Source organism: Pempheris klunzingeri, chromosome 1, assembly GCF_042242105.1.
Source record: "Pempheris klunzingeri isolate RE-2024b chromosome 1, fPemKlu1.hap1, whole genome shotgun sequence".
In the NCBI taxonomy this organism is placed as follows: Eukaryota; Metazoa; Chordata; class Actinopteri; order Acropomatiformes; family Pempheridae; genus Pempheris; species Pempheris klunzingeri.
In genome coordinates, this window is record NC_092012.1 from 6920546 (window position 1) to 6945172 (window position 24627).

At 40.4% G+C, this 24627-nt stretch overlaps 1 protein-coding gene across 11 annotated transcripts in view; it reads right to left on the reverse strand.

Annotated features, from left to right (window-relative positions):
* Positions 1-24627, reverse strand: part of myo9aa (myosin IXAa) — a 97879-nt gene that overhangs the window by 24857 nt on the left and 48395 nt on the right. For 5 of the 11 annotated variants that reach the window (XM_070838948.1, XM_070838694.1, XM_070838619.1 and 2 more), the window contains exons 3-16: positions 20999-21093; positions 20852-20914; positions 19316-19415; positions 17170-17223; positions 14536-14633; positions 14091-14217; positions 13165-13254; positions 10041-10157; positions 9691-9825; positions 4491-4612; positions 3122-3263; positions 2493-2688; positions 893-1012; positions 50-97 (exon numbers count right to left, since the gene is read on the reverse strand). In XM_070838948.1, the coding sequence (XP_070695049.1) occupies positions 50-97; positions 893-1012; positions 2493-2688; positions 3122-3263; positions 4491-4612; positions 9691-9825; positions 10041-10157; positions 13165-13254; positions 14091-14217; positions 14536-14633; positions 17170-17223; positions 19316-19415; positions 20852-20914; positions 20999-21093 (1507 nt within the window). The remainder of the gene's footprint in view (positions 1-49; positions 98-892; positions 1013-2492; positions 2689-3121; positions 3264-4490; positions 4613-9690; positions 9826-10040; positions 10158-13164; positions 13255-14090; positions 14218-14535; positions 14634-17169; positions 17224-19315; positions 19416-20851; positions 20915-20998; positions 21094-24627) is intronic. The other 6 variants (XM_070839024.1, XM_070838783.1, XM_070838774.1 and 3 more) reach the window with 3 other exon arrangements.

A 24627-nucleotide genomic window follows, 5' to 3' on the forward strand; every position in this document is an offset into this window, starting at 1 on the left:
TTCGAAAGCAATCTGGGAGAGCAGTTTATCAGGTGACTTAACAGTATACCGTTTTCAGTTTCATCACTTTGTACAACATTTTCACTCTCATCTGGAGCTGCAGGGTGGCACAAAACAAAAAGACACAAACACATCTGAGTGTAATGAAATGATCGTAAGGGACAAGTGACCTTTGACAGAAGTGTGTGAGGTCGGCTGTGTGTCCTGCACCATGTGTAAAGCTGCCTGTGAGCAAGTTAGTGATGGTAATAAACACATCTGTGTCCCATACCTGTACACCCCCTCAGTCTTCTATCACCATCACCAGCCTATGTGATATTAGTGACTAGAAACGTGTGCTGTGGTGCACAAGCAAATATACCTTCTGCCCAACAGACAGGACAGGACATGACAGTGTAGCTGTGTGCTATTACTGACAAAAAAAGGGAGTGATGGACAGGTGTTACTGCGTTGTTTCCCCACACCGGAGTTAGCTGATAGCGCTGTACGACCATGCATTTCTCTGCTCGCCATTTACAAGCACAGTGTAAGTGACAGAACGGCTGAAGCATGCTAGTGAACAACGTGCGAGACAAAACTCAGAACAAACACATGCAGGTGCATTAGAAAGAGGGAAGAGGGAGACAGAGGGAGCGAAGACCAACAAGCATCTAGTCTAATGATAGAAAATGACAGTTGTAAATCAAATCACAAAGCAGAAAATTAAAAAAAAATAACTTTGTGAAACTATGTCTCTTGAAGTTCTTTAGGATGCTGTTATTATTTTGAGCTCTTTTGGCTTGACTTTGGCTGCAGTGCAGTGCAGTAAAGTTTGTGATGTTGGTCGGCCTCGTCCCTACAGTTTCCCTCCCTAACATCAAAGTAGGAGGAGATGTTGTATTGGCAGCCTTACTGTACTTCTCCTCTTTGCATCTCTGCAGGATCTCTAAGCTTCTCTGATGCACTGGGTGCTGCAGAAAGCTAAAACTATCCACACTTTTCAAAACTGCACAGGGAGCAGCGTCATCATGCCCTTGGAGAAGCAAAACAAAAGAAAAACAGAGAAGAGAAAAATACACAAGGAAAGAAAAGGGGGGGGAAAGGGAGAGAGAGAGAGAGAGAGAGAAATGACAGATTAGACAGCGAAGAAGAAGAGACCAAGAGATGCAGTCGTCTACTGGAGAGATACCTGTGCAAGACTTCTGGAGAGAAGATGATTGACAGTCAAAACTGCAGTTGGTGGCAGCAGTTTGTCATTGTAGTTCTGTGTTCGCCCCCCAAAGGCACTTCCTTGCAATGTCTTCAAGTTTTTCTGTGACCTGATTCTACAGTCCTTGTGCTCTTTGACAAGGTGAGGGTATTTAAAGGTAATTCAATTTACATTTACTTAGTAATGTATAAAGAAATCAAAGACTTGGCACATTAAAAACATTTAGCATTTTGCAGAAATATTTTAGAAGACATGTAACAGGCTCCTTTGGGTGGCACTGATATATTTAGAGCTCAGTTGGAAAAATTTCTAAAAGATATCTAAGAATAAGCAAAGGATACAAAATCTATTTTCAGATAATAACATCTACATGTAAAATTTCAGGAGTAGGAAGGGTCAAGAGGGTGCAGAGCGCAGGTCTGGTTCATACGACGGCAGTGTCGAAAGGACATCCGATGGGAATATCTACTGCATATCAAGTACAGCTAGAGTAACATCTAAGGGAAAGGAAGGCATTCGTAGAGAGCCAAAGCTGAGAGAGACGAAGAGCAAGAGCTACTGTGAATACATGGCAGCACTACTAGCACTATGCACACATACTACAGAACAGTGACTACTGAAACACAAAATATGGCGGAAATAAGGAAAACTATGGTGACCGAAGAGGACACAGTCCTAACTGCATGGCATGTGAGCATACGGTACTGTGTATGGCAGAAAAACTGAGAAAATAATTCTAAAATAGTTTACTGGTTGAATCGATCTCAACCGTTTTTAGTTCAAGCTTATAAGTCGTCTTCATCCGAGCTGTTTCACTGAAGACAGACACATTTGGTCTGCCAATGAACTGCAAGCTTCAAAAACAGTTTCCTGACACTTTTGTCGTACCAAAAAGTACCTGTGATGCTCACATCACATTCAGTAAAGTCAACGTCCTTTTGCCTCTTCGTGGATTCTTTGGTGCTGTTTTGACACAGCCTGAGCTTTACACAAACTACAGAGAGCACAGATTTCATCATCTATGAATATTTATTCTAATTAAATAAATAACTTGAACTCAAGCAGCTACAAAATGCTGTAAATAAATAATAAAGGCAGAAATTTAATTTCAGTAGTTGCCTTGATACAATAAAAAAAAAAAGATGTGTTTTTGACTGATATTTTTAAAAGCCTTGTTAGACTTTCTAAGCTCTGGTAAGATTTCTCCATCTATCATCGCAACTTTCAAAAAGAGACCTTTACAGAGCGTACTCTGCCTCGCCACTATATTGTGCGTATTGGTAGAGTTTCCATTAGTGCTCACCAGTCTTCTTCTGCGTGTGTCTCTTCCCAGCCTCTCTGAAAGCCACCAGGGCCCTGAAGTAGGCTCGGAGTACCGCCCAGCGGAAAGTGGCTGACGGGTCGATGCCTATCAGCCCGCAGATGAAGGCGTTCTTGCTGCTCTTGAGTAGAGCGACGATGTCCGGGCGCATGTGGTCTGTGTTCTTCTCCCTGAAATCCTGTACGTGTGACAGACATACAATGGTTTTTATTTTTCATCTTACTGGCTTCTGCCTTAGCAGTTGGAAATCTTCCTGGGGTCCACACATCGTTTTAGAAGAAAACCCTTCTCATTCTGCCTTTAATGTTTATGTAGCATGATGTCCCACAAATCTAGCCATTTTTTAAAAACAGGTTTTACGAAATGTTAATCAAAAGTAATAAAGCTCATGTTAAAGATTATATACATATACAGTTGAGAGAAGCTTTTCAACAAACTATAATTTTCTATTTAGGGGTATATAATCCAGACCTTCTGGTATTATTAGTTGTGACACTTTCCCTGCAACAATAAAAGCTTAAAAAGTAAAAAACAATTGAGATAGGCTGCACTCCCTCTTTTCCAAGTCTGCCTAATCAATAAGTAGGTGAGGAAGTGAAGATTACACTGACCTTGACGCCGTACTTGACCTTGCCGGCATAGTGTCGGATAATGAAGGCGGGCTCCATGACAGCGGGGAACTCGATGTAGCTGTTCCCCTCATGCTGCCGCTTGAACTTATCCAGCAAAGTCTGGTTGGTGGCTTGAGGGAAACTGAAATGAGACCGAAGACAGAGGAGTGTGATTTGAAGAACAATGAGTTTTTACATCTGTTTTTAATGTGAAAACACATCGTTGAGGCACTTGGTAAGATGTCAACCACATCATGAATACTGCGGTATAAACGCTGAACAGATAGGAATCTGTTGAACATTTTCAGTGTGAATATAATGAATTTCAGACATCATTTTTTTTCCACCAGACTCTAATCTGGTCATGACAACTATATAGTACAACTGCTTATGATGGACCCCTCGAAAGGTGGCGCATTAACATGATCTGATCTGTAACCAGTTTTGACATTTTATCCTTTGACGCCACCGGTTGAGGAGTATCATTTTAAGATGATCTCAGCTCAGGTTTCCTTCCAGTCCTTTAGTATGAAGAGCCAGAGCTTCTGTAGAAAATCAGCAGCTTACAAGAAGAGAAGAGGGGAAGAATGAGACACCAGGGGTTTTGGAGTGGGGTGAAACCTGAGCTATGAAAATAACTCAGCCAAAGACTCGGCGCTTTCCAGCTTTTAAAAGTGGGAGGAATTTGATTCAGTGTCCAAATGGAGAAGAGGGGGGAAATAAAGGAGGAAATATTGTTAGTGAAAATAGTCACAGGACATTCATGAATCTGAAAGCTTTGAATTTACTTCACTTTAAATTTACGCAACTTGGGTTTGAATGCTTCATTCTTCACTTCATTCTACACTACAGTGATTTGACTCAGATTCATTATAGATTAAAGAACAGCGTTATTACTGCAAATGTTTGTTTTGAAACCAAAAAAACAAAGCAGTAATAAAAACAACTGTTCATTGCAGCTATCCTAAATCTTGTAGAAGTTTGTCAAGATGAATTCAAAGCTTTTAATTTGTCTCCTTGAAGTTAAAGCTGCTTACATTGATTTTTGGCCACTGGGGGGCATAAGAGCTAAAGAAGCTAATAGACTAATGCCTACTGACATACAATCACCTTATGAACTTATAAGACTATAACATGATGGCAGATAATTGTGGATTGATAAATCCAGCGGACCATGAACAAAGATGACATTTATTTGGACCCAATTTTCCTTCTCCTGACAAATGCAAGCACCTCTATTCATCTCTCTTGGTCTTTACATACTACATATCCATCTGTCTTCACCAGCTAGTAGAAAAATAAAATTAGTTTTAGTTTCCAAAAGATATGAACAAGTCAAACAGGTAGCAACACATGCTGAAAAACTCACTTGCACTCTTCATCCAGTAGGTGGAACAGCGCTGTGGGCTTCTTGCTGATCAGGGTAATGCAGCCTGTATTGTCGATGTAGTCGATGTTGCGCCAGCTGATGCCCTCCGCCCTATATTCCTCCTGTCGGGACACATATTACAAACAGCTTGGTGTCAGCGCGACATTCAATAATACTTTGCTTCCAAGATTTGTAATAGGATGTAACTGAGAACAGAGAACTGAGATGTGAATGAATTTTTCAGCAGCTCCTGTTGTATAAAAAAAGTGCATTATTAAGTGCATCTGATCACATCTACATGTTTTAAAAGATCAGAATTGTGCTTTCATGCTTTTAAGCTTTTCAAAAACAGATATAAATACAGAGAATGAGTCTTAAGGTTAGGCCTGCGGCATTGAAGATAATATTTCTCTGCATTTACTAAAAAGATCAGATAAAAGAATTATCAGTGTGCCATCAAAAACAGAGAAACGGTCCTAAGTGGGTTGGTCTGTGGCAAATTTTTCCAATCAAAGCAGCAGCGTTGCTTTTATGCATGCTTTCATGTTGTCTCCCCGTGCTACAAATCACTCTTCAGATCTTCACTGGCCTTGTGGTGGTTTAATAATAAGAGAGGCATTCAGAGCATTTATCAGTGTTCTTCCCAATACATGTTATTTTCCTGAGTTCTGGGAAAGAGATTTAACCAATAAAGACTTTAATCCAGGGGGAAGTTTAATCAAAATCACTGGAATCTCCTTCTCTCTTGTTACCCTCAAGTCAGAAGGCTGAAAAGAAAAAAAAAATCAAGTTAATTACTGTTGCTTCCTCCACTATATATGCTGAGGACAATACAGTTCACAGGGAAGAATAAAGCGAGATGAAACCAAATGACTTGAGTCTGCTGCTGGTCACTCTAATACAAAATGGTGAACATTTCATTAAGATTACAACAATTTTGAGAGCATCTTTGTGTAACACATTCTTTTTCTTTTGACAATCTGATTAAACTCTTATCACAAAAGATTTATTTTGTATTAAGTAAATATATTCTTCAACACCAGCTGTTACTCCCCTACTGAAAAGTGCAGCTGGTTCATCCCAGAGCTGTTTCTTTTTTTCTGAGACTGTACGCCTGAGTTACACAGGACAGCGACCGTGTTAAGTCTGTGGAAAAAAGAATGATTTGTCCTTAACATCTGTAGAAACATTTAAAGACTAAGTAATGTCACTGACAGTGTATTAAATATTTAAATGTTGCCATCACTGGTAACCAAAAGCTACTGTTCATACCAGACTAAATGAGGCCGTGGCAGCAAAAACCTCTGTGTGTACTCAACAGAGCAAGAGTGTGTTTTATGGCTTAAAGCCTCAGTTTTTCCATTTGTATGAAAAGGAATGTGTTATCTCTGCTTTCAAAAACGACACACTACTAGTCTCGCTCTAAAATCAGTGATCCTTGAAAATTAGCTTCAACTTTAACTGAGCAAAAATAAGATCTTTGCCAAAAATCTTTCCTAGAAATGTTAAAGATGTATTCTTAAAGACTTTCTTTGGGGAAAACAGATACAGTCCTTTAATCAAGTCCCACACACTGTTCAGTAGTCTCAAAAGTCTTTTTTAGAAAAACAGATTAAAGAAGGAAATATCAATAAGTTATAAAAAAAAGGGTGTGAAGGTATGAAGAAGTTTTTGTTAAACTGTTATTGCTTTATTTTCTTAAGTGTCATCAGTGAACTGTTGTCACATTTAGTTTAATGTCTGGCTGCAAACCAAATTTCCTCCAGCATAATACCGTTAAAGCTGTAGAACACGTCTGTCTATCTTTGAGTGACTTATTACAAACAGGTTTTTTACTATTGTGTCTTTCAAATAGACACAGAGAGGCTGCAAACTATATAAAGCTAACACCTGTGCAACATCATCCAATACAACAGCCCTGGAATAAACATTTGTGAAGTCTGTAATATTCAGTTTGTGTGTCAGTCAGATGGGTGCTGACTCAACTCTTTGGCAGTCACACTCTAAGCTGTGGTTTGCGGGGGTGTTTGATTGGATTGTATTATATTGCACAGGATACTGTATCCACCCCCTCGACATGCTTATAAATCATCTTCCTTTAACTGCCGTGATTCACTTTAACTTTGACTCTGCCAACAACTAAAGAAACCGTCACATGTCTCCAAAATGTGCAGAATCAACTTCTACACAACTTCCCTACAGTTAGTGTTAATAATGTTTTCTTAATCTAACCCTTTCATTTCTAATAAATAACAGCCCCTTCCCCACTACTGAAAAAGACCTGGTTGCAACAGAACGACATGAAACATGAAGCCTTTTCACAGAATCCTCCATGTAATGTGTCCAAGTACATTTACTCAAGTGTTGTACTTAGTTACAATCTTTTTATTTTATGCTACTTTTTACTTCTACTCCACTACATTTCAAAAGAATACATTGTACATTTTTTTCCATTACATTTTATTTTAGCAGATATAGATGTTGGATAATGGCTCAAATCAGTCAAGTCAAACTGACAATTACTGATTTGTAATTTCACTTAAAATCAGTGCCAATAAACTGTTAATTGGCTCGTGATTATACTGTAATACTATAGAATAATTATTATTATACTAACATTCTTTTGTCCGATTTCATGTTTTTCCACAATGTGATTACTGGCGGAGAGGCTATTTGAAAAGCAAAAGAAAAAAAATATTCCTCCTTGAAATGACCACCTATGTGCCCTTAAGCAAACCATTTAGCCCCTAACTGCTCCAACGAGGTGACTCATGGGTCGACGGATGAATGGAAATATACTGTATGTAACTGTAGACGAGGGTGTGAAGCTGGCTACAGTGGAAACGTGAAGCATGCCAGCTCTTGGTCAACCTATCCTGCTTGATTCATTTTCAGAGGCTTTCAAGCTGTCTCAGTGGTGCAAATCAATTTTTCCACACACAACTAATGCTTTACTGTAGCTCTTTGTTACACTTTTAATCATCATGTAGCTTCAAAACTTTGTTTACTGAACAAGCATGTATGTGATAAAATCCACTATGCCTGATAAAAAAAAAAAAAAAAACGTGGCTTAAAAGCTGAAGCGGCGGTTTGATCCACGGAAAATATTAGAAATCAATACTAGAACACATTTACTGATAATTTCACAGCCATGTTCACATGCAGAGTAAGTAAGAGGTCAATCTATTGTGAGCCAGCGTGTCAGGACTGGCTTAATACATGTGGCTACATCATCTGCAAAGCTGGTAACCCTGAAATCAAACCTTATGTAAAAAGTGCAGAACACACTTGCTGGTATAATCATGCACCTGTATACCTGCACGTGTCACACCTGAGCTACAGTCAAATGCCTTTTGCAGTTTAGTTTGACCAGACAACTGAATGTGTATCCTGCATGGATCCATCAGAAAGTGGATGGTCAACAGCTCGTTATCGTCGTTATCTGAATGCTTGTTTACTGCAGACTTTAAACTTTCTGGCAAAACACTCATCAGCTTGCACACACACACACACACACACACACACACACACACACACACACACACACACACACACACACACACACACACACACACACACACACACACACACACACACACACACACACACACACACACACACACACACACGGTAGCACATGCTGCTGCACACACAAAGCCTTTAACATAAAAGATCTACAAGCAAACAATCCCCAAAGTACAGTAAAGTTTGACTGATGCAGTAGATGCAAGAGTAAAGAGTGGTCACTTCTGGACTGACTCTAGGTGAGAGAGTTAAAAAAAAAGACACCTGCAGGAAATAAATGAATATTGAACCTGAACATTTCACATTCACATTCAACCCCTGATTGCAATACATTTTTTTACACATGCAAAGGCTCTGTGTTCAATGAAAATTTGGATGATGTCAAGATGGAGGGAATCCAGTAGGACAGGTACTGCAGTAAATGGTCACGCAACAGAAGAAAAAACACATGTCCGACCTATGCCACGGTTCATGCACAACCAGTAGCACAGGAAGTACTATGGATAGAGTATCAACAAGTATACTTCCACTATCAACAAATACTGGAAGCTGAAGCCTCATTCAGTGAAAAAAGATGAAAAGAAGTATTACTTAAAGATTAAGGTTTTTGTAATGGCCTTTACTGGCCTCAGACTGATCTCAAATGTAATTCACAAGTACAAAACTATAGCTATAACTAACTATAACTACTAGCAAGCAAAAAGTATTCAACAAGGAAGGGTGAAAGAATGAAAAGACACGTTTGGGAGCAAAAGTAGTACTGACTAACTTGGTTGGTGCTTAAACTATTGAAAAAAATCTGTAAATATACAATGGGCAAGTTATAAAAGAAGACTCTGTGGATAAAGTTTGCATAGATGAAATGTTCACGTTTGCTCTCTGCAGAGACTGCTCTGAAACATGCATGCTCGGCAACTTGTTTGGTTTATGAGGCTTTGAAACTTACATTTTCGGGCTATTACTCGCATGAGCCATCAGTCTGACAAGTCCATAATCTACAGCACAATAATTCAGAATTTCACTTATCTTAGTCCCCAAACCACAGAAGTCTTTGAAGTCTCTCCTCATGGCATACAGTACAAGTCTTGACATCAATGATATTGGGCTGAGACACGGTTTGTGAACAACTGCCTCAGTTCAAACCAGGAGTGACGGAGGACACGGTCCTTCATGTCTTGGTATCATTCATGAACTGCGTGGAAGCCCCTTTAAACATGTCAGGGCAGGCCGCTGATTCAGTCAAGCTCAAGGTAAACACACTGTTTAACTTACAGGCAGATCGTACAGATCATGACTTTAAAAAGCTCTTTGAAGTTAATGAGCTCACTTAAGAGAACATAGATCCTCAGCCGGGGTGGTCAAAGGGAGGGCGAGTTGAGTCATATGGCTGTCAGCTTCTCCACTAGCCCTGTTGCATAATGTGATGAAGAATTCCTCCATTGTTTCAGTGTCATTGTAGTGTACGTGCACTGTGTGGTGTGATAAGGATGAGGCGTTTCCTTCGAAATGGCCGCAGGCAAAGAACTTAAGCGGGTAGATGTATTATATGTTCGAATAACAGCTGCAGTAATACAGTAGCTCAGAGGCTAAGCTACCGGTTAAAAGCTTTAAATAGGACGCCAGTTCCTACGAGCTGTCAGCCTTGAGAAAAAGAATATTTAAAAAGGTGTCTTACTTGTTCGAGCTTGAAGATGTGCTGGTTGAAGTAGTGCTGGAGACGTTCGTTGGCGAAGTTGATGCAGAATTGTTCGAAGCTGTTGTTCTCATAATCCTCAAAACCAAAAATGTCAAGAACACCAATGGACAAGATCTGAAGAAGGCAAAGAAAGGCACCACGGAATTATTTAATCTTTCACCTCAAAATGTTGTTTATTAATGATGCAAACATTTTATTTCCTTAAAAAATGAGTGATTATTTTGAGCTTTTCTATGCTTGGGACACTACAACTCCCTCATCTCTTGTTCTTAGGTGGTTAAACTCTATTACACATGATTGTAAAAGTCAATTCATACGTGGCGTCCTACCTTGGTGGTCTCCACCAGGTCCTTGACGTTGAGCAGAGCGTGGTTGATCCTGAAGACAATCCAGTCAAAAAGAGCACTGTACAGGGACTTTGCCATGGAGTCTCGTACTGTACCAGCCTGGATGTAGACACAAACAGTATCTCTTTAGTCTTAGTTGCACTGGTCATTTCTCAGTTTACAACATTTAATAATAATTGATTAAGAAGGGAGAAATATGAGGGATGTATTATAGGACACTAATTATGACACCATTTTATCATATAATGTCCTCTTACTGTAATTTGTTTCCTTGTTATCTATGCTCTCTATAAGAAGATTCATACCACTGTATCCTAAATATGAAGCCACCAGTAGTTTAGCTTGGCACAAAAACTGAAACAGAGGGCAAACAGGTAGCAAAATCTGCTAACCAGCACCTCTAGGGCTCACTAATTAAGATATTATGTCCATACAAACCCGTACAAAAACTGAGATGTAAAAAGCTGTGTGCCAGACTGTAACAAGAAATAATAAATAGTGCGCCATAAAGTGGCAAACTGATGTTACAGTGTTTTTGTATATCAAACAAAGATTCAAGATGTTCATTCATAAGCTTTGGAGCTGATGGAAAGTGTATTGTATTAGTGTTGCATTGAGCTAGACTAGCTGTTCCTCCCTGCCTCCAGTCTTTATCCAAAGCTACAAACGTGAGAGGTATTGCTCTTTTCATCTAACAGTGTAAGAAACCAAGAACGAACCAAAACGGCAGACTATTCCTTTAAATTGTTGGTGCTTATTTGTGCAGTGCCAGAGGATGGACGAGATTTAGGTGCAAACTGATGCTGGGTAAATCCAGACAGCATTCATATGGCACCCACTCAAGCTCAACCTACCACACATCTGTATTATACATTAGAGCTTGGCCTTCTAACACTGCACTTTTGTACCGGTGCTGCATAAAAGAATAACACAGTGAATGGAGCCTTTTAAAGATAGAGAATAAAATGGTTTAATACTTAGTATAAAATATGAAACAACTGCCCAGTTTGAAGAAATCACGAGGTTAAAGTTTAGAGTCAAGATGTGCAGACAGTTTCTCTAAATCTAAACCTTTACAGTTTGACCTCAGTGTAAATCACATCCTCACTGTACTGCCAGCAGCTTTTTGCTCTCAGGACTCATAAAGGAAAATGTATAACGTGTAGAATTCAGATAAACAAGAGAAAGCAGACAATTCTGATACTCAAACACATCGCTAGCCCTGCCATTCTCAACCTGGCAAACTGTACTGTGTCCCAGCAGGACGTCCCTGAGCCATTATTAATTTCATCAGCCGGCCCAACACTCATCAGGTCGACTCACGAGATCTGACAATCCGGTGTGAACTGCCAGGTTCGATGGATGAGGTTGCACAATATTAAAATCTGGAAATATTAGGTTTAGTAGGCAACAAATAGACTGCTTACACTAAAAAAAGCAGCTTAGGGTTTCGCTGCTGCCAAGAACCGTGATAATGCTCAGATGACAAACATTAAATATTTAAAACTATCTGTTGTCCTGTAATTAAAACCTGGGTAGACTGAGGAAGAATAGTGTGCTTGATCAGTGTTATTGTTTATTGTGTTATTTCATAACCATGGAGATTACTTGACAAAAGCGTCCTTGTCAAATGTTTGAGAAAAAAACGTCTAATTCCTGTATCCGCTGGAAAGATTTGACCTCGCTGCAGCAAAGGTGAGCCATGGTCTTCAGGAACAAAACAAACCATAAAGTGGCCACTCAAAGTTAAAATTCCTTTGTTTCTAAATAATTAACCAGGATATTTTTAGCAGCCACAGACCAAATATGCCTTCCCCGAGTCAGGAGAGATACTATTCTGAACTGCAGACATACTGCGGTCTAATGACCCATAAGCTTTTCATTATTTAGAGGAAGTTGGACTAATAACATTCAGAGGGAAACGGCTTCATAACTCAGACAAAATGGAGAAAACTCATTACAGAAACGCTCAGATTTCTTTGAGGTTTTCAAGTGTATGATTTCAGTTCACAGGCAATGAGCTTGTTGTGACTGTTAGAGCAATATTTACACAGAGACCACCCAGTGTGCTACCAAAACAATCACTGTTGGTCCAAACGAAATGGCTCCAAAATATCAGGCCTTTATGAGGCTGTTGTTATTTTGATGGGAAAATGTAACACGCCACCATCAACACGGCGGTTAACAAAATCTGGGTGCATTGTAGGGTCCACATGCGTAAAAACTACTTCATTCACACTGACAGGCATGTTAGACTGTGTGTCCATGTTGGTCCCTCTCCTGTTTTCAGATGGCTCTCATCTGCAGACCGTGGCGTGTTTGTTTTCAGAGTGGGGGTCCCAATGAAAACTGTAGAGGGACTTGAAATGCCTTCCCTTCTCTCTAAACAGACTGAAGGACTCTGTGTGTTGGTGTGACTATGTGTTCATGTGTTAAGGGAGAGAGAGAGAGGGAGGGAGGAAGATCCGGTACTGGTGTACACTGTCCTGTAAACATGGCCGGGTCAGACTGGAGAGACGACGCTGCAGCACAGTTATTGAGTTGGCAAAATGCCTTTAGTCGTACTACTGAAAATTATACTTTATGTAAACATAAACAATGCGAAATCACACCAAACCTCAAGCATTAGTAGGTGTGACTTCATGTCCATAGTGCAGCCTACAGTATGTACCACACACTAGTCATACACCATTCTGTGATTCTCTCTCTTCAGATTTGACCAAGACATGTTAGTGCACAGATAAAGACAACAACAACAGCTGTATCTTAGCCCAGTTACAGAACGTTGAACATTTGAGAAGCCAGTGAGTGACTTCAGTTCAGCCGTAAAGCTCGTGCAGGAGTCTGGAGAAGCACTTTGGCTTTTATTCACAAGCCTTTTTTGTATTTCTACAGAAATTATGTCCATGGGCTTAGAGCATAATGCGATTTTGCCTGGTCTATCTCTACTAGAGAGGAGGAAAGTAACAGACTTCAGTCACCTGTAAGGACTTTACCAAGTAGGGACATTTCGGGGCTTTCCTGTATTAACATGTCTAAATTGTCCATGTTTAAATCGCACACTCCTCTGATATTCAATGTCAGCGCTGCAGGAGAACAGTCTCACCTCTGAAAGTTTGTAAGGAACAATCAGCTTCTCTCCGACAGTAATCGTCTTCCGTGTCGTCAGAGCTTCGAACAGCATCTCCTCCTTGACCTGGTCGTGACAGCGAGAGAGAAAGACAAGTTAAAGTCTAAGTTAAAGATGACAAACCCATCATTCAATACAACGTATTTATGTGTACGCATTATTTCAAAATAATAGCAACATCGCCCACTGTGACTTAGAATAACAGATCATCATCGAGTTTTGAACACACAAGAAACACTTTCTATTCAAGTTCCCTTTCATCTTTGATGGTGTGTCAGTCTTGCCTGCATGGTGACAGCTTGAGGGAGTGCTTTTAAAAATCAGATAACAGTACTAAACTGTGACTTACGATGTAAATGTTAGGGGCCCATATATATTCATTAACTACTTCAAGCTCCTTTAGCTGGAGAGTAATACGCATAGTATGTCCTCGACCTTTCCAACCTCACTCAACAAAGATAACACAGTAGGTTGATTGACTTAATGGGTGTTAATGGTAGACTATGTTACAAAGCTGAGTCACTCTGAAACAACACAGAAAGACTCTAAAAAGACTAAAGGCAGACAGATAATGTGTACAAATAACTCTTGTTGCCTTCATATCACTGAGAACTTATTCATTCTACTCAAAGGTGCCATGACATGATTTAGAGTGGGCATCTTGTACACACTATCCAAACAGGAACTACATGCTTTGAACAGAGTATTAACCTTTGCTATCGGGCGATGACACACCAGACAGTGAGATCACCAGGATCAAATGACAAAATCTGATTGAAGTGCCACTAGAGGATTGTCCAGATAAGATTAATTGCCATACACTAGAGGGGAAAAAGCATTTCACCCCAATCACACAGAATGTGTAGCAGTAAAAACTCCAGACGGCATTAATTTTACCATACCTCCAGCAGTTCTGAGATGACAGGCAGCACCTCCGGGTTACAGATGTCGATCGAGTCGTCCCTGTAGGTCTTCCTCTTATAACGGATGTTGCCCAGGTGAAGGATGGCCGACAGCAGGGAGAAAATCCTAAACAAGTTAAGTTCAGGAAATGTTTAAGAGATGCCGCACTGAAAAAATACTGTGGAACTGTGTGTAGATCTCAGTCAGTGGAACCCTTTGGTTTTATTAGTGCAGATTTGATTAAAATCACGATAGAATTGGAAAAAACATGGTGGTGGTGTTGATGATGACCTGAAATATGGTGGCAAGCAAGGCTTAGGTGTTTCTACTTCATTCTTTCTTCTATGCACATCAAATGATGTGCATAGAAGAAATGAGGACGATTACAGTGAAGTTCATCTTATCTTATCAGACACTCGTTGTGGTTGCCTGTGTTTCACTCACTGTCTGCGCGTGGCCGGAAGGAAGCCCACCATCTCCATGGCGAGCTGAAGCCTCTCAAAGTCATGCTTCAGGTCTTCTCCTTCGACTGTGAAGCAGTCCTGCAAAGAAGCAGCAACTGGGTGTTATCAGGCTTACAGCGGCGATTACGACACACCGGCCTGGAAGCAAAACGAGCTAATGACAGGTCATTATGAAGTTTAGATGGACTTACTGTAGACAGTTGACATACACAGTATCTAAATCTCTTTAATGTTTACAGAGAGTCCAGCAAAGACGCTTAAAATAGCTTTTGCTTACTTTGCAGCTGAAACAAAAAAACAGCAGAGTGGTCCGAAGCAGGCAAAATGAATGACTCATTCTGAAATAAGCTATAATTAAGAGGCTTGGTGGTCAAACAGAACAGCAACACTCCAGTTTGAAGTGCAGAGCCTTTAGTGAACAGCAGCGTGTGCAGGTTCTGCTCATGTAGTGGAAAATCTGCCCTGGCTTCCCCTTTAAACCAATCCACAGAAATTTGGCAAGCTGGCAAGAGAGCTGAGAAGAGCAGCAATTTATGGGCTTTCCTGTGTTTGAGTGACGAACGACAGGCTAAACCAGCAGAGAGGAGACACAAGAGGAGTTTGTTTTAATGCAATAACTGTGTATGTATATAAATGTGTGCTGACAGGCACTTATATGTATAAGTTCACACAAGCAAGTACAAATTTTACACAGCACATGTAGTAAATGTGAAGTGTAGATCTCAAGTATTAGAATACTGTGCACTGAACCATAACCAAATGCGCACCAGGATAAATCTGGATCTGGATTAGTCGTTTATGACAAGAGGAAGAGCTTTTCCCAGACTTTGATGTAACTACATAACTGCACGGTCTTTCACTTCACACACCCACCGTAATGTAAGGTCTGCTCTTTGCTTTATAGGCCCATTCCACTATGGCTGCCATAATTATCACATACCGAGGCCTCAGAAAGACAAACACTCCAAACATGAGACTCACACTTACACCAACGTGGCCCCTTCTCGCCTCTCTCGCTCTCTGCTTTCATGGCAGAAACTCACGTTGATCTATTAGTGAATCCGTGTTATATTTCCATAGCAGGAAAGTCTACATGTATTTTATTCTAACTTAGACTCCTTTCCAGTGAAAACAATCTGTCAGTGTAGTAAAGTGGTGACTAAGTATTCCAGATGTTGTAAATGAAACAAAACAACATTAAAAATTCATCATAATCATTAAAAACACATCACTTTGGAGTAATATTTCCTTAGCAGTCACTTAAGAACACAGTTGTTTTCCTTCCTTGTGTTCACTTTTAGATTGTTCCAAATATAGACCATTGCTGCAGGGCTAATCACACTCAAGTCACAGCATATTCATAGCAATTTCTATTCACTAATATCAGAGTTTACGTGGACTACATTGTATATCTCACACTATTATATGCATTCAAAAATACAGTAAACCTGCTGAGGAAGGAGTTGAAACTCAAACATAAGAATCAACGTGCACTGTTACATACATTTGTTAATAAACAGAAACCGTAATGGCCACCACAAAAACCCAAACACAAATAACAGAAGGCTTTTTTGATCATCGACACCATACAATCCCAGCATTTGTGCTGCAGAGCGGCGAGTGTGATTGAATCAGATCCAGTGTTTGAAAGGTGAGGGTGTGCCTTTGCGCAAATAACTTGTGGCAACTGAGAGCTCATTTGCTAACTCGCTAGCGAACAGTGAGGCAAAACTGAGCCCAGTGTGCAATGCATTTGGTTCAATTCAAGCAATTTTTAGTAGTGGTAGAGCACTTTTATATACTGTACTGTGTGTGTTATTACTATTATAATCTACTATTATCTACATTTGTTACGTGTAACAGAATTATGCTCGCGGTTTGTGCACACATTCACTCTCTGTTGTACCTCTTAGATTTATTAACTGGGATGATTTGCTTGCTGCCAAGTATCTATCTTGATCTTAACGTGAAGTCTTAAGTCGTGAACACCAAGCAGCATCGTTAGCCTCTCATTATAAGAGCCTTTGCCAAATGTCACTCAGTAAACGTGATGTAAATGATACAGAATAGCTGGCAACAAAATCCCAGATTTACTGGTGAAGTTGCAGGTCTTTCAAAAATGTTCAGCTATCGTAATCTAGTGCAGGAGGTGACAAAACCATCTCAACATGAAGTCATGGTTTGCACTTAAGTTTCTCTGTAACTTAGTGAGGGCCTCATCTTCTGCATGGAGGACTTCACCGTCAGACCCAGAAAACGCTACACAGTCAATGATCAAAAAAGTCACACAGGTTACAGCAACACAGGCAGCTCACCGTGGCCAGGATATGACTAGACATACCAACATAACTCAAAGAAGCAGCACAACAGGGAGAAGCAAAAACAAACAAAGCTAAAACAAACACTACCCAAACCAAAACCAGGAAATATCCAAAAAGCAACAAAATCAGCAGAGGAGTGGAGAGGGTGGGGGGGGAGTGTGCAACTGTGCAGGGAGATGTGGGGCTTGAGCTGCAAGTGCTCAGGTGACTAGAAAAAAATCTACTTGTTGATGTTTCTCCTACATGTACAGACACACGGACAGTGCATACACAGCCGAGGCACAGATACTGACCGGTTCACTCTCATAGTAACTGTCCCAGTGCAGTTGGCGGGTTGACTTTGTCATCTGGAAATGTTAAGGCAGAGTTTACAGAGGGACGGGGTTAAAGTTAGACAGCAGCATTCCAATCACAACACATACTGTAGACTTAACCATGTACACAAATTTGTGCGCAACAGGATGTGCTGTTAAGACGCAAGCAATGGCTGAACTTTACAGCTCTGTTCATTACATATAGACAAATAGCACATACTCACAAACATAAGTCAAACATTCAGAAGCGCAGAGACACTGATGAGAGAGACGTTTGCACGCAAAAGGCATTCACACTAATCAATAAGCACATGTCATGATTTAACACATCACGTCATTAAAGCAGGTTCAGAAGATTGACTGAAAGCTGCAGATATGTAACACACATGCACATTAAGGATTCACAATGAGTGGTTGGCTTATCATAGCTGGCCATTTTTAAAGCACGCCACACGTTTTTATGATTGATTTCCATTCATGGGGGTGAGGTATGGAAATCAACTTGCAGGCTTGTTGAATTTGCTCGAGATGTGAAACCTCCCACAGGCTCCAACCTCTGTTTTATAATAGTGCATTGCATGATGTTCCATTTTGTAAGCAGGAAATGTTTTTAAATTCTTCTCCAGGTCTGTTCAGAAAAGCAGAATCTGCTTTTGAAAAGTGACATTTGCAATAAATTACCAGATTCACGCGATCCTTTTTAGACAACATCCGTGTTTGCTCATCTATGCCTTCTGCATCATATCTTGTCAAGGGTCAGGGTGTCATTAAACACACCACACACACGGGTATTCAATTTGTATTCTACACTGTAATTAATGGATTTCATATTTTAAGCATGTTGAGCAAGTTATAAGTCTCTGCAAAACTATTTTCATTCAGTATCCAAATAAATGAAATTGAATGGTTGTTACAAGATGCAGAAACCATCCTAAAAACATGTGGCTTGCTTTGAACATTGGCCAGTTAAATGCATTTGTGGTTAAAGAGCAAGTTAAAAGATGCAAAACCACAAAGCAAAACGCAGCTTATGAAGGACGAGGGTGTGAAGCATGAATGGCAGCCATATATGCAGCGTGTTTGTGTAGCTTGTAAACAAGTTTTTTTTTAGTGTGAGGACAGGAGGAGTGATGAAATCCATGCAAGAGCTCTAGCTGGTATAGTTTATTTATGCAAGATAGCAGAGAAGAGTGGAATAAGAATAGAGTGCAAGAATGTGTTTATGTATCTATGTATGCATGTGTGTTTGTGTGTTTGCATGTGCCGCGAGGAATGGAAGGAATTCCCTGCTTTCTTCTGTGTAGGCGTAAGGACTTTGGAGAAGCGGGCCGCTGGTTGTCTTGGTATGACTCGAAGGGAAAGACGCGACAAGTTTTAAACAACATCCACATTCCATACGCATAATCTCTGTGTATTGGTTTCATGGTTTTGTGAAACCTGTTTTTGTTGTGGGCGACGCGAGCAACAGAGACGAGGAACAAATACCATTTGTGTCTTTGAGTCCATCTTCGTGTGTGTGTGTGTGTGTGTGTGTGTCAGCGGTGGTGAAGGCGTGAGGATGTGAGAATGCATGTGTCAAAGGTAAATGAGATGTATGTGAAACCCACACACATGCGGTTTCACCCACAAAACACAACGTGATAGACGATCAAAAGAACAAAAACACACACAGATGTTATAAATACACCCCTGTCCATCTCTCTGAAACAAGTGAGATGTAACAGTGACAAGTTGTTCATATGTGTGAGTGAGAGAGCGAGAGAGAGAGAGAGAGAGAGATGGAGGGGGACTATATAGTAGGTGCTGAAAGCCATCGACAATGGAATGTGTTTCCTTTGTGTCTTGATTTCTCTCTCTTTCCTGTTCGCAGAGACACAGAGGTAACTGTACTTGGTCAGCTGGAGTCTAAGGACTAGTAAATGACACCAAAGCACACACACAAAAACATATGAACCTCTCCAAATGAATCACATATCACACATATAACTCATAACACCACACTCACAGACAAAAGATGCAGACAGAAACCTAAAACATCCACTGTAAGACAAAGCCCGCCAACATAGTTTGTACTATTTGTTTTTTTAAACAGCCAGTTTACAGTGTCTGGTTGTGGAGGTCCCACCTGGCTGAGGTAATGGTATTCTTCAGGCTTCTTGAGGTGAAAGGCTTTCCTCTCGTCTTCACTCGCTCCTGCCAGCAGGTAGTAAAACACGTGGTAGTTTCTAAAAAAGAAAAGAAAAAAAAAAAGGTAAAAACAAAAAAAGCGCTTCCACTTATGGTTAGTTACATTTAAACTCATGAGAAATACAAGCTTTGCTGCTTTACTAATCAAAATCAGTAATTTTTTATGTTGAAATGGTTAATTATCAAAAAGACAACTGTACTATTAGATTCCCACTAGCATGTAATGTTTAAATATTTCCATGTGTTTCCAGTTTGTGTGTGTTTAGCATGTTAGCTTCATAAAATGCTTACATTTAACATATTCAGGTAACTGAATGTTTGACATGTTAATTCTGAATGTCAGTGGAGTAATGTTAGCTTGCAATATTGATAATCCCTCATTAATGTATGTGTTAGACAAAAAGAAATTTGGTGTTAAATGAAATGTCAGATCACTGAAGTCACGAGCCTATGAAGAGTGTGGATGTCTCTACAAACAATCCAATACTAGCTGGGATATTATGTGTTATACTTATATACTTATACTTATTCCCTAGAGCCCCACTGCTAACATGGCTAAAACAATAGGAAAAATATAACCACTCGTTTATCTCAGTTTGTTTGTGTGCATTGTGAGTGTGTATGCGTGTGTGTGTGTGTGTGTGTGTGTGTGTGTGTGTGTGCACTTTTTTCTCTGACAGCATCACACTGCAGCGTACAAGTATGCAGCAGCTGTGCGACCACAGGTCCTCTTGGAGTTCACACACAAACACACACGTACACACACACGCACACACACACACACACACACACACACACACACACACACGCCTATGGGCCTGGAGTCAGCAATCCATCTCAATAAGAGGTAGCTAGCGCAGGGGGCCCACTGTGAGCCCCCCATGGTGAGGTTAACCCTCACCACACTGTCCAGCCAGGCCCATACATTAGCGTCAGCCCCACTTAAAGCTCAATTCACTTCATGAATCACACTTTGGCAAACTCAAACAACAGGCTTCTTGAGTTAAATTCACTCAGATGAACGTCTTTTGCCAAAATTCAAACTCTATTTATTCTACGATTGCCATTTTTTCTTAGTAATCCAGTTTGTTGATATATTGTCCATATGTTGGCCCTTAACCTTCATCCACATTTGCATTGGAGCTGATATAATATAACTCAAGTATAGTATATTAGTAAATGTTGCTGGCATACATTTTACACAGGTGGAACTTATTAGTGATCTGTATTAGATTAATACATGCAGAGGAGCAGCAGCGTGAATCTTGATAAGAGGTTTTTGAGAAAGTTGTATGTCAAAAATCTGGAGGCCAACATTTGACAGTCTTTTATTTTTTGTTAGTATCTATTTACCATTGCTCAGCGGTCTTTAAGTGAAGCAGTCTTTAAGTGCAATTTCCTGCTTAACAAAGCCATGCACTTTAATTTAGCATTTCTATGGCGATTATGATCTGCTTTTCTGGGAAGTGCTCACCGCTCATTGTGCTCCTGATACACCAGCCTCGACTTCTCCAGGAGGTATTTCTCCACATACGCTCTGAAAAAAGTACAATCAAATGGTTAACCTCAAAATGTGAATATTCTTAGGTAAATGTGAAGTAGTTTTCCTCTGGTTCCTTACCCTCTCACAGTGCCACTCTCCTGGTAGTTCACCTGAATGAATTTGCCAAAGCGACTCGAGTTGTTATTGTGGGCTGTCTTTGCATTCCCAAATGCCTGAATTGGAAAGAGATGAAGACGGGGTTAAGTTAAAACAAATTCACACTGGAAAAAAAGAGACGACATATTACATATCTTAGACACAGGTTAGTGACCGACTTTTGAGGTCAAATTCTGGGTCGACTTTAGGTGTGGATAATTTGTTTGTGGGTCAAGCACACGGAGACTTTGGCCTCGTGCCAAACATTGTCTTGAAACACTGTCAGCCTGGACGGCGCGGAGCAAGCTTTTCCTCTTACATAGTTTCAAACAGCGTCAGTCCGAGACAGATTAATAACATGGTTTTAGGATCTATTTAAGTCAGAGTCAGACAAATTGCCAGAGTGAGGATGAGGGAGCTGGGGCCAGCAGGCCTGATGGAAAAAAGCTCCTCAGTGAGTAATGGGATCCATGTGGCCGTGTGGAACATGTGTAGTGGTTGTGCTTTAATAAGACGGTCCAGTATTTCCCCTCGCGGCTCTGTTTATGTTGTATTGGTGCCTGGAGGGGAAGTAGTTTTTCCTCCTATATAAACCCTGCAGTTATTTGTAGCTGCGCCACAAGTAAACAAATTCCTCAGTGAATCACTTAGAGCTGCCCCGAGCCCTGCGTCTGTGGAATGGGAAAACACCGCTCCCTGACCCCACCCTTCACTAACGCCACTTACCAACATGCAGGCATGCTGGGATGAGGCTAATGCCAAGCTAATACGTAACACTGTAGAGCTTCGGACTTAATATACAAATTTGCAGCTGAGTCCGCAAGGAGTCAAGGATTTCCATCACGCCTCAATTTCACTTGAATTTCAAAAACATCAAGGCTTTTTGTTTCAGGGTGGGTCATGATTGGCTAGTAGTGTTGCTGTAATGCAACACGGAATAATTAATTAGGACAAGGTTCTCTTATTCAGCCACAAATAACATGTCAAAGCTGCAAGCCAAAAGTGTTTTTAAGAGAGTCAGTGACAGTTGACTCACAGTTCAGTAACAAATATACACACAGGGTAACATGGGGCAGGTCTTCGCAAAAGTTAAAAGACCTGCTTGTTTATCATGGAGCCCTGTAGAGAAATAAATCAGGAAAAACATTCAGTAGAAAGCGATTAAGCAAAAAAAAAAAGAATCACAACAAAAGCAAAAAGCCCAAAAGCATCTTAAGGTTAAGATAATTTCTGTCCCATTCTAAGCTTCATCACACCATTAAGGATGCTTTTAGGAATCAGGGCCCAGGACAGGCTCTCTTTTACTGGCAGATCCTGACTCTAACAACTGGATCACAGCAATGAACTCGGCCTCCGTTTATGACTCACTAAGCTGAACAAATCATTAAAATGGGCAGACGCTGTGGAAAAACATTCAACTCTGCTGTCTGGACAAAAAAAGAGCGCACAAGGTCGAAGTGAGGAACAGTGACGATATCACATCCAGAAAAGTGGGTTTTAAAATGTGATGCCTGTGTGTATTCGATATTCCCGGAGCAGCTGGTATTCTGTTCAACACTTCATCTGCCTCTGAACTGGCTAACCTGCCTCGTTCAGGAACTACAGGTCAGACGAGGACAGAATATCATCAGTCAGCATCCCTGAGTAGGTCGAACTTCCTGAATGGACAGCCAATAAAAAACAAGCACTAAAGAACTCATAACAACAACCTGCTTCGGAGACAGAGTGGGGAACTCTGGTCAGACAAGCCAGATATTGGACCTTTCAGTGATTTTTATTACACTGCTTGACATTCAACATTTTGTGTTGGGCCAGCAGGAAGCAGGATGTGGGACAACTAAAATACTGAGAGCTGATTTATGTTCAGGCACTGTGTTCGTCCACCTGGTCTGTGTAAAAACGATGCACAGATAGAGAAGACATTTTTTACAGCTGGCAGTTTGTATTCTTTCAAGCAAGCTCCTTAATCAAGGGCAATAAAACACAAATTTCACAATAGAACATGTTATATCTGACCCTTGGAGGGGAGTTTCTTAATGCAAGGAAAAGGTTAATCAACACAGAATTACAATTAATCAATACACACAAAATAAACTGAAATGAGTCACCAGAAAGAGACAGCTGTCATATTATTTAGTCACTGTCATGACTGAATGAGAATTTCACATTTCAATTTCTAAGAATAAGAAAACATAGATGGTAACATGCCATAACATGTATTAGTCTTGTTGTAGAGCAACAAGACTAATAGGCAGGTCAAGGCAAAGTGGGAAGACTAAAACACAAAATTGCATAATTTCATGACTAAATAACTAAGATTTCTAACACATACCAGCAGAGGAGTATCTGAGGGTGGATTCTTTCCACTTTGAATTGTGACAAAGACTCAAAGGGACACCAGAGCTAAAACTGTTTGTTCAGACGTGATTCAAACCGCTTCAGTCACTGCAGCAGGTCAACAACATTATTCTTGGCTAGAGACCACAGACTGAGCCAAAGGCAGACCAATGACAGACTTGAGATGGTGCCAGTGAGTTCTGGGTGTAATGTTTCTGTCTACGGGCTCGGTCAAAGTCGTTCAGAGGAGCTCAGACAGAGACGATGCCACAAGGCTGATGTGATGTTTTCGCAAGTGAAGCACTCTGTCGAACCTCATGTCAACAACTGTAAAGTTGTGCCGAATGCTGTGGTCACTGTGTGAAAACCTTTTAATTAGACGTCTTTCAGTCGTGGCTTTCAAAATCATTTATCTCTCATTTTGTGGGAAAGTGAACTCAGGTTTTGCCTCTGCGTTCACTGATTTTTTTTCTCTCCTGATACTCGTGCTCTAATCTGAAGCCTTCTCTAAGGGTAGTGACCAATCCCAAACACGATGTAGCACTTAAAATCAATTATTCTCCAAGTTAGTGGTTCACAGTATCTTTTATCTGGTTTACCTTCACAACACTAACAGATCAGCTCAAGTACAACTTCTCTGACACATCTACTATGTCTGAAATGGATCATAGAGTTACAAAGTGGGAGAAGCTGCTGGTTCTGAAAGTATTTTTCACATTTCTTGTGTTTAACAATCCCATAGATTTATTAAGTTTGTAAAGTCATAGTTTTTATTTTTGTGAATAAGCAGAACTACACCACAACGTTTTGACGACTGCAGATGTTGCCAAATGATTGTTGAAGGCAGTGTATTAATATCTAGTACATCAGATCAGTACATCACCACTTCTGCCAAAAATAAGTGTTTGTATCAGGGATATATTACGTACAGGGTCATAGGTGTCAAACAGGAAAAGTGCAGTATAAAATGGACATTTCTCTTCTAGGAAATCAATTAGACTTCCAGCGCCTCCTTACACAGAGACAGTCAGTTCAGATCCTATTAATGCTTCTGTCTGTAGTGAGGTAATTAGGTCTCTGTCTGCCTTTATGTATGCTCTGACTCATGCAGTGCGGAGCAGAGACACATGGCCTTTAATCATACATGGATGACTTCATTAGTAGTATCTTGTGCAGAGGAGAGGAGAGAGGAGCAGACGAGAGTGAAAACAGGAAAACAGACGGTTGTCCTGGGTCGAGTCTGCAGGGAGTTGGGAGTGTTTCAATCGGATGGA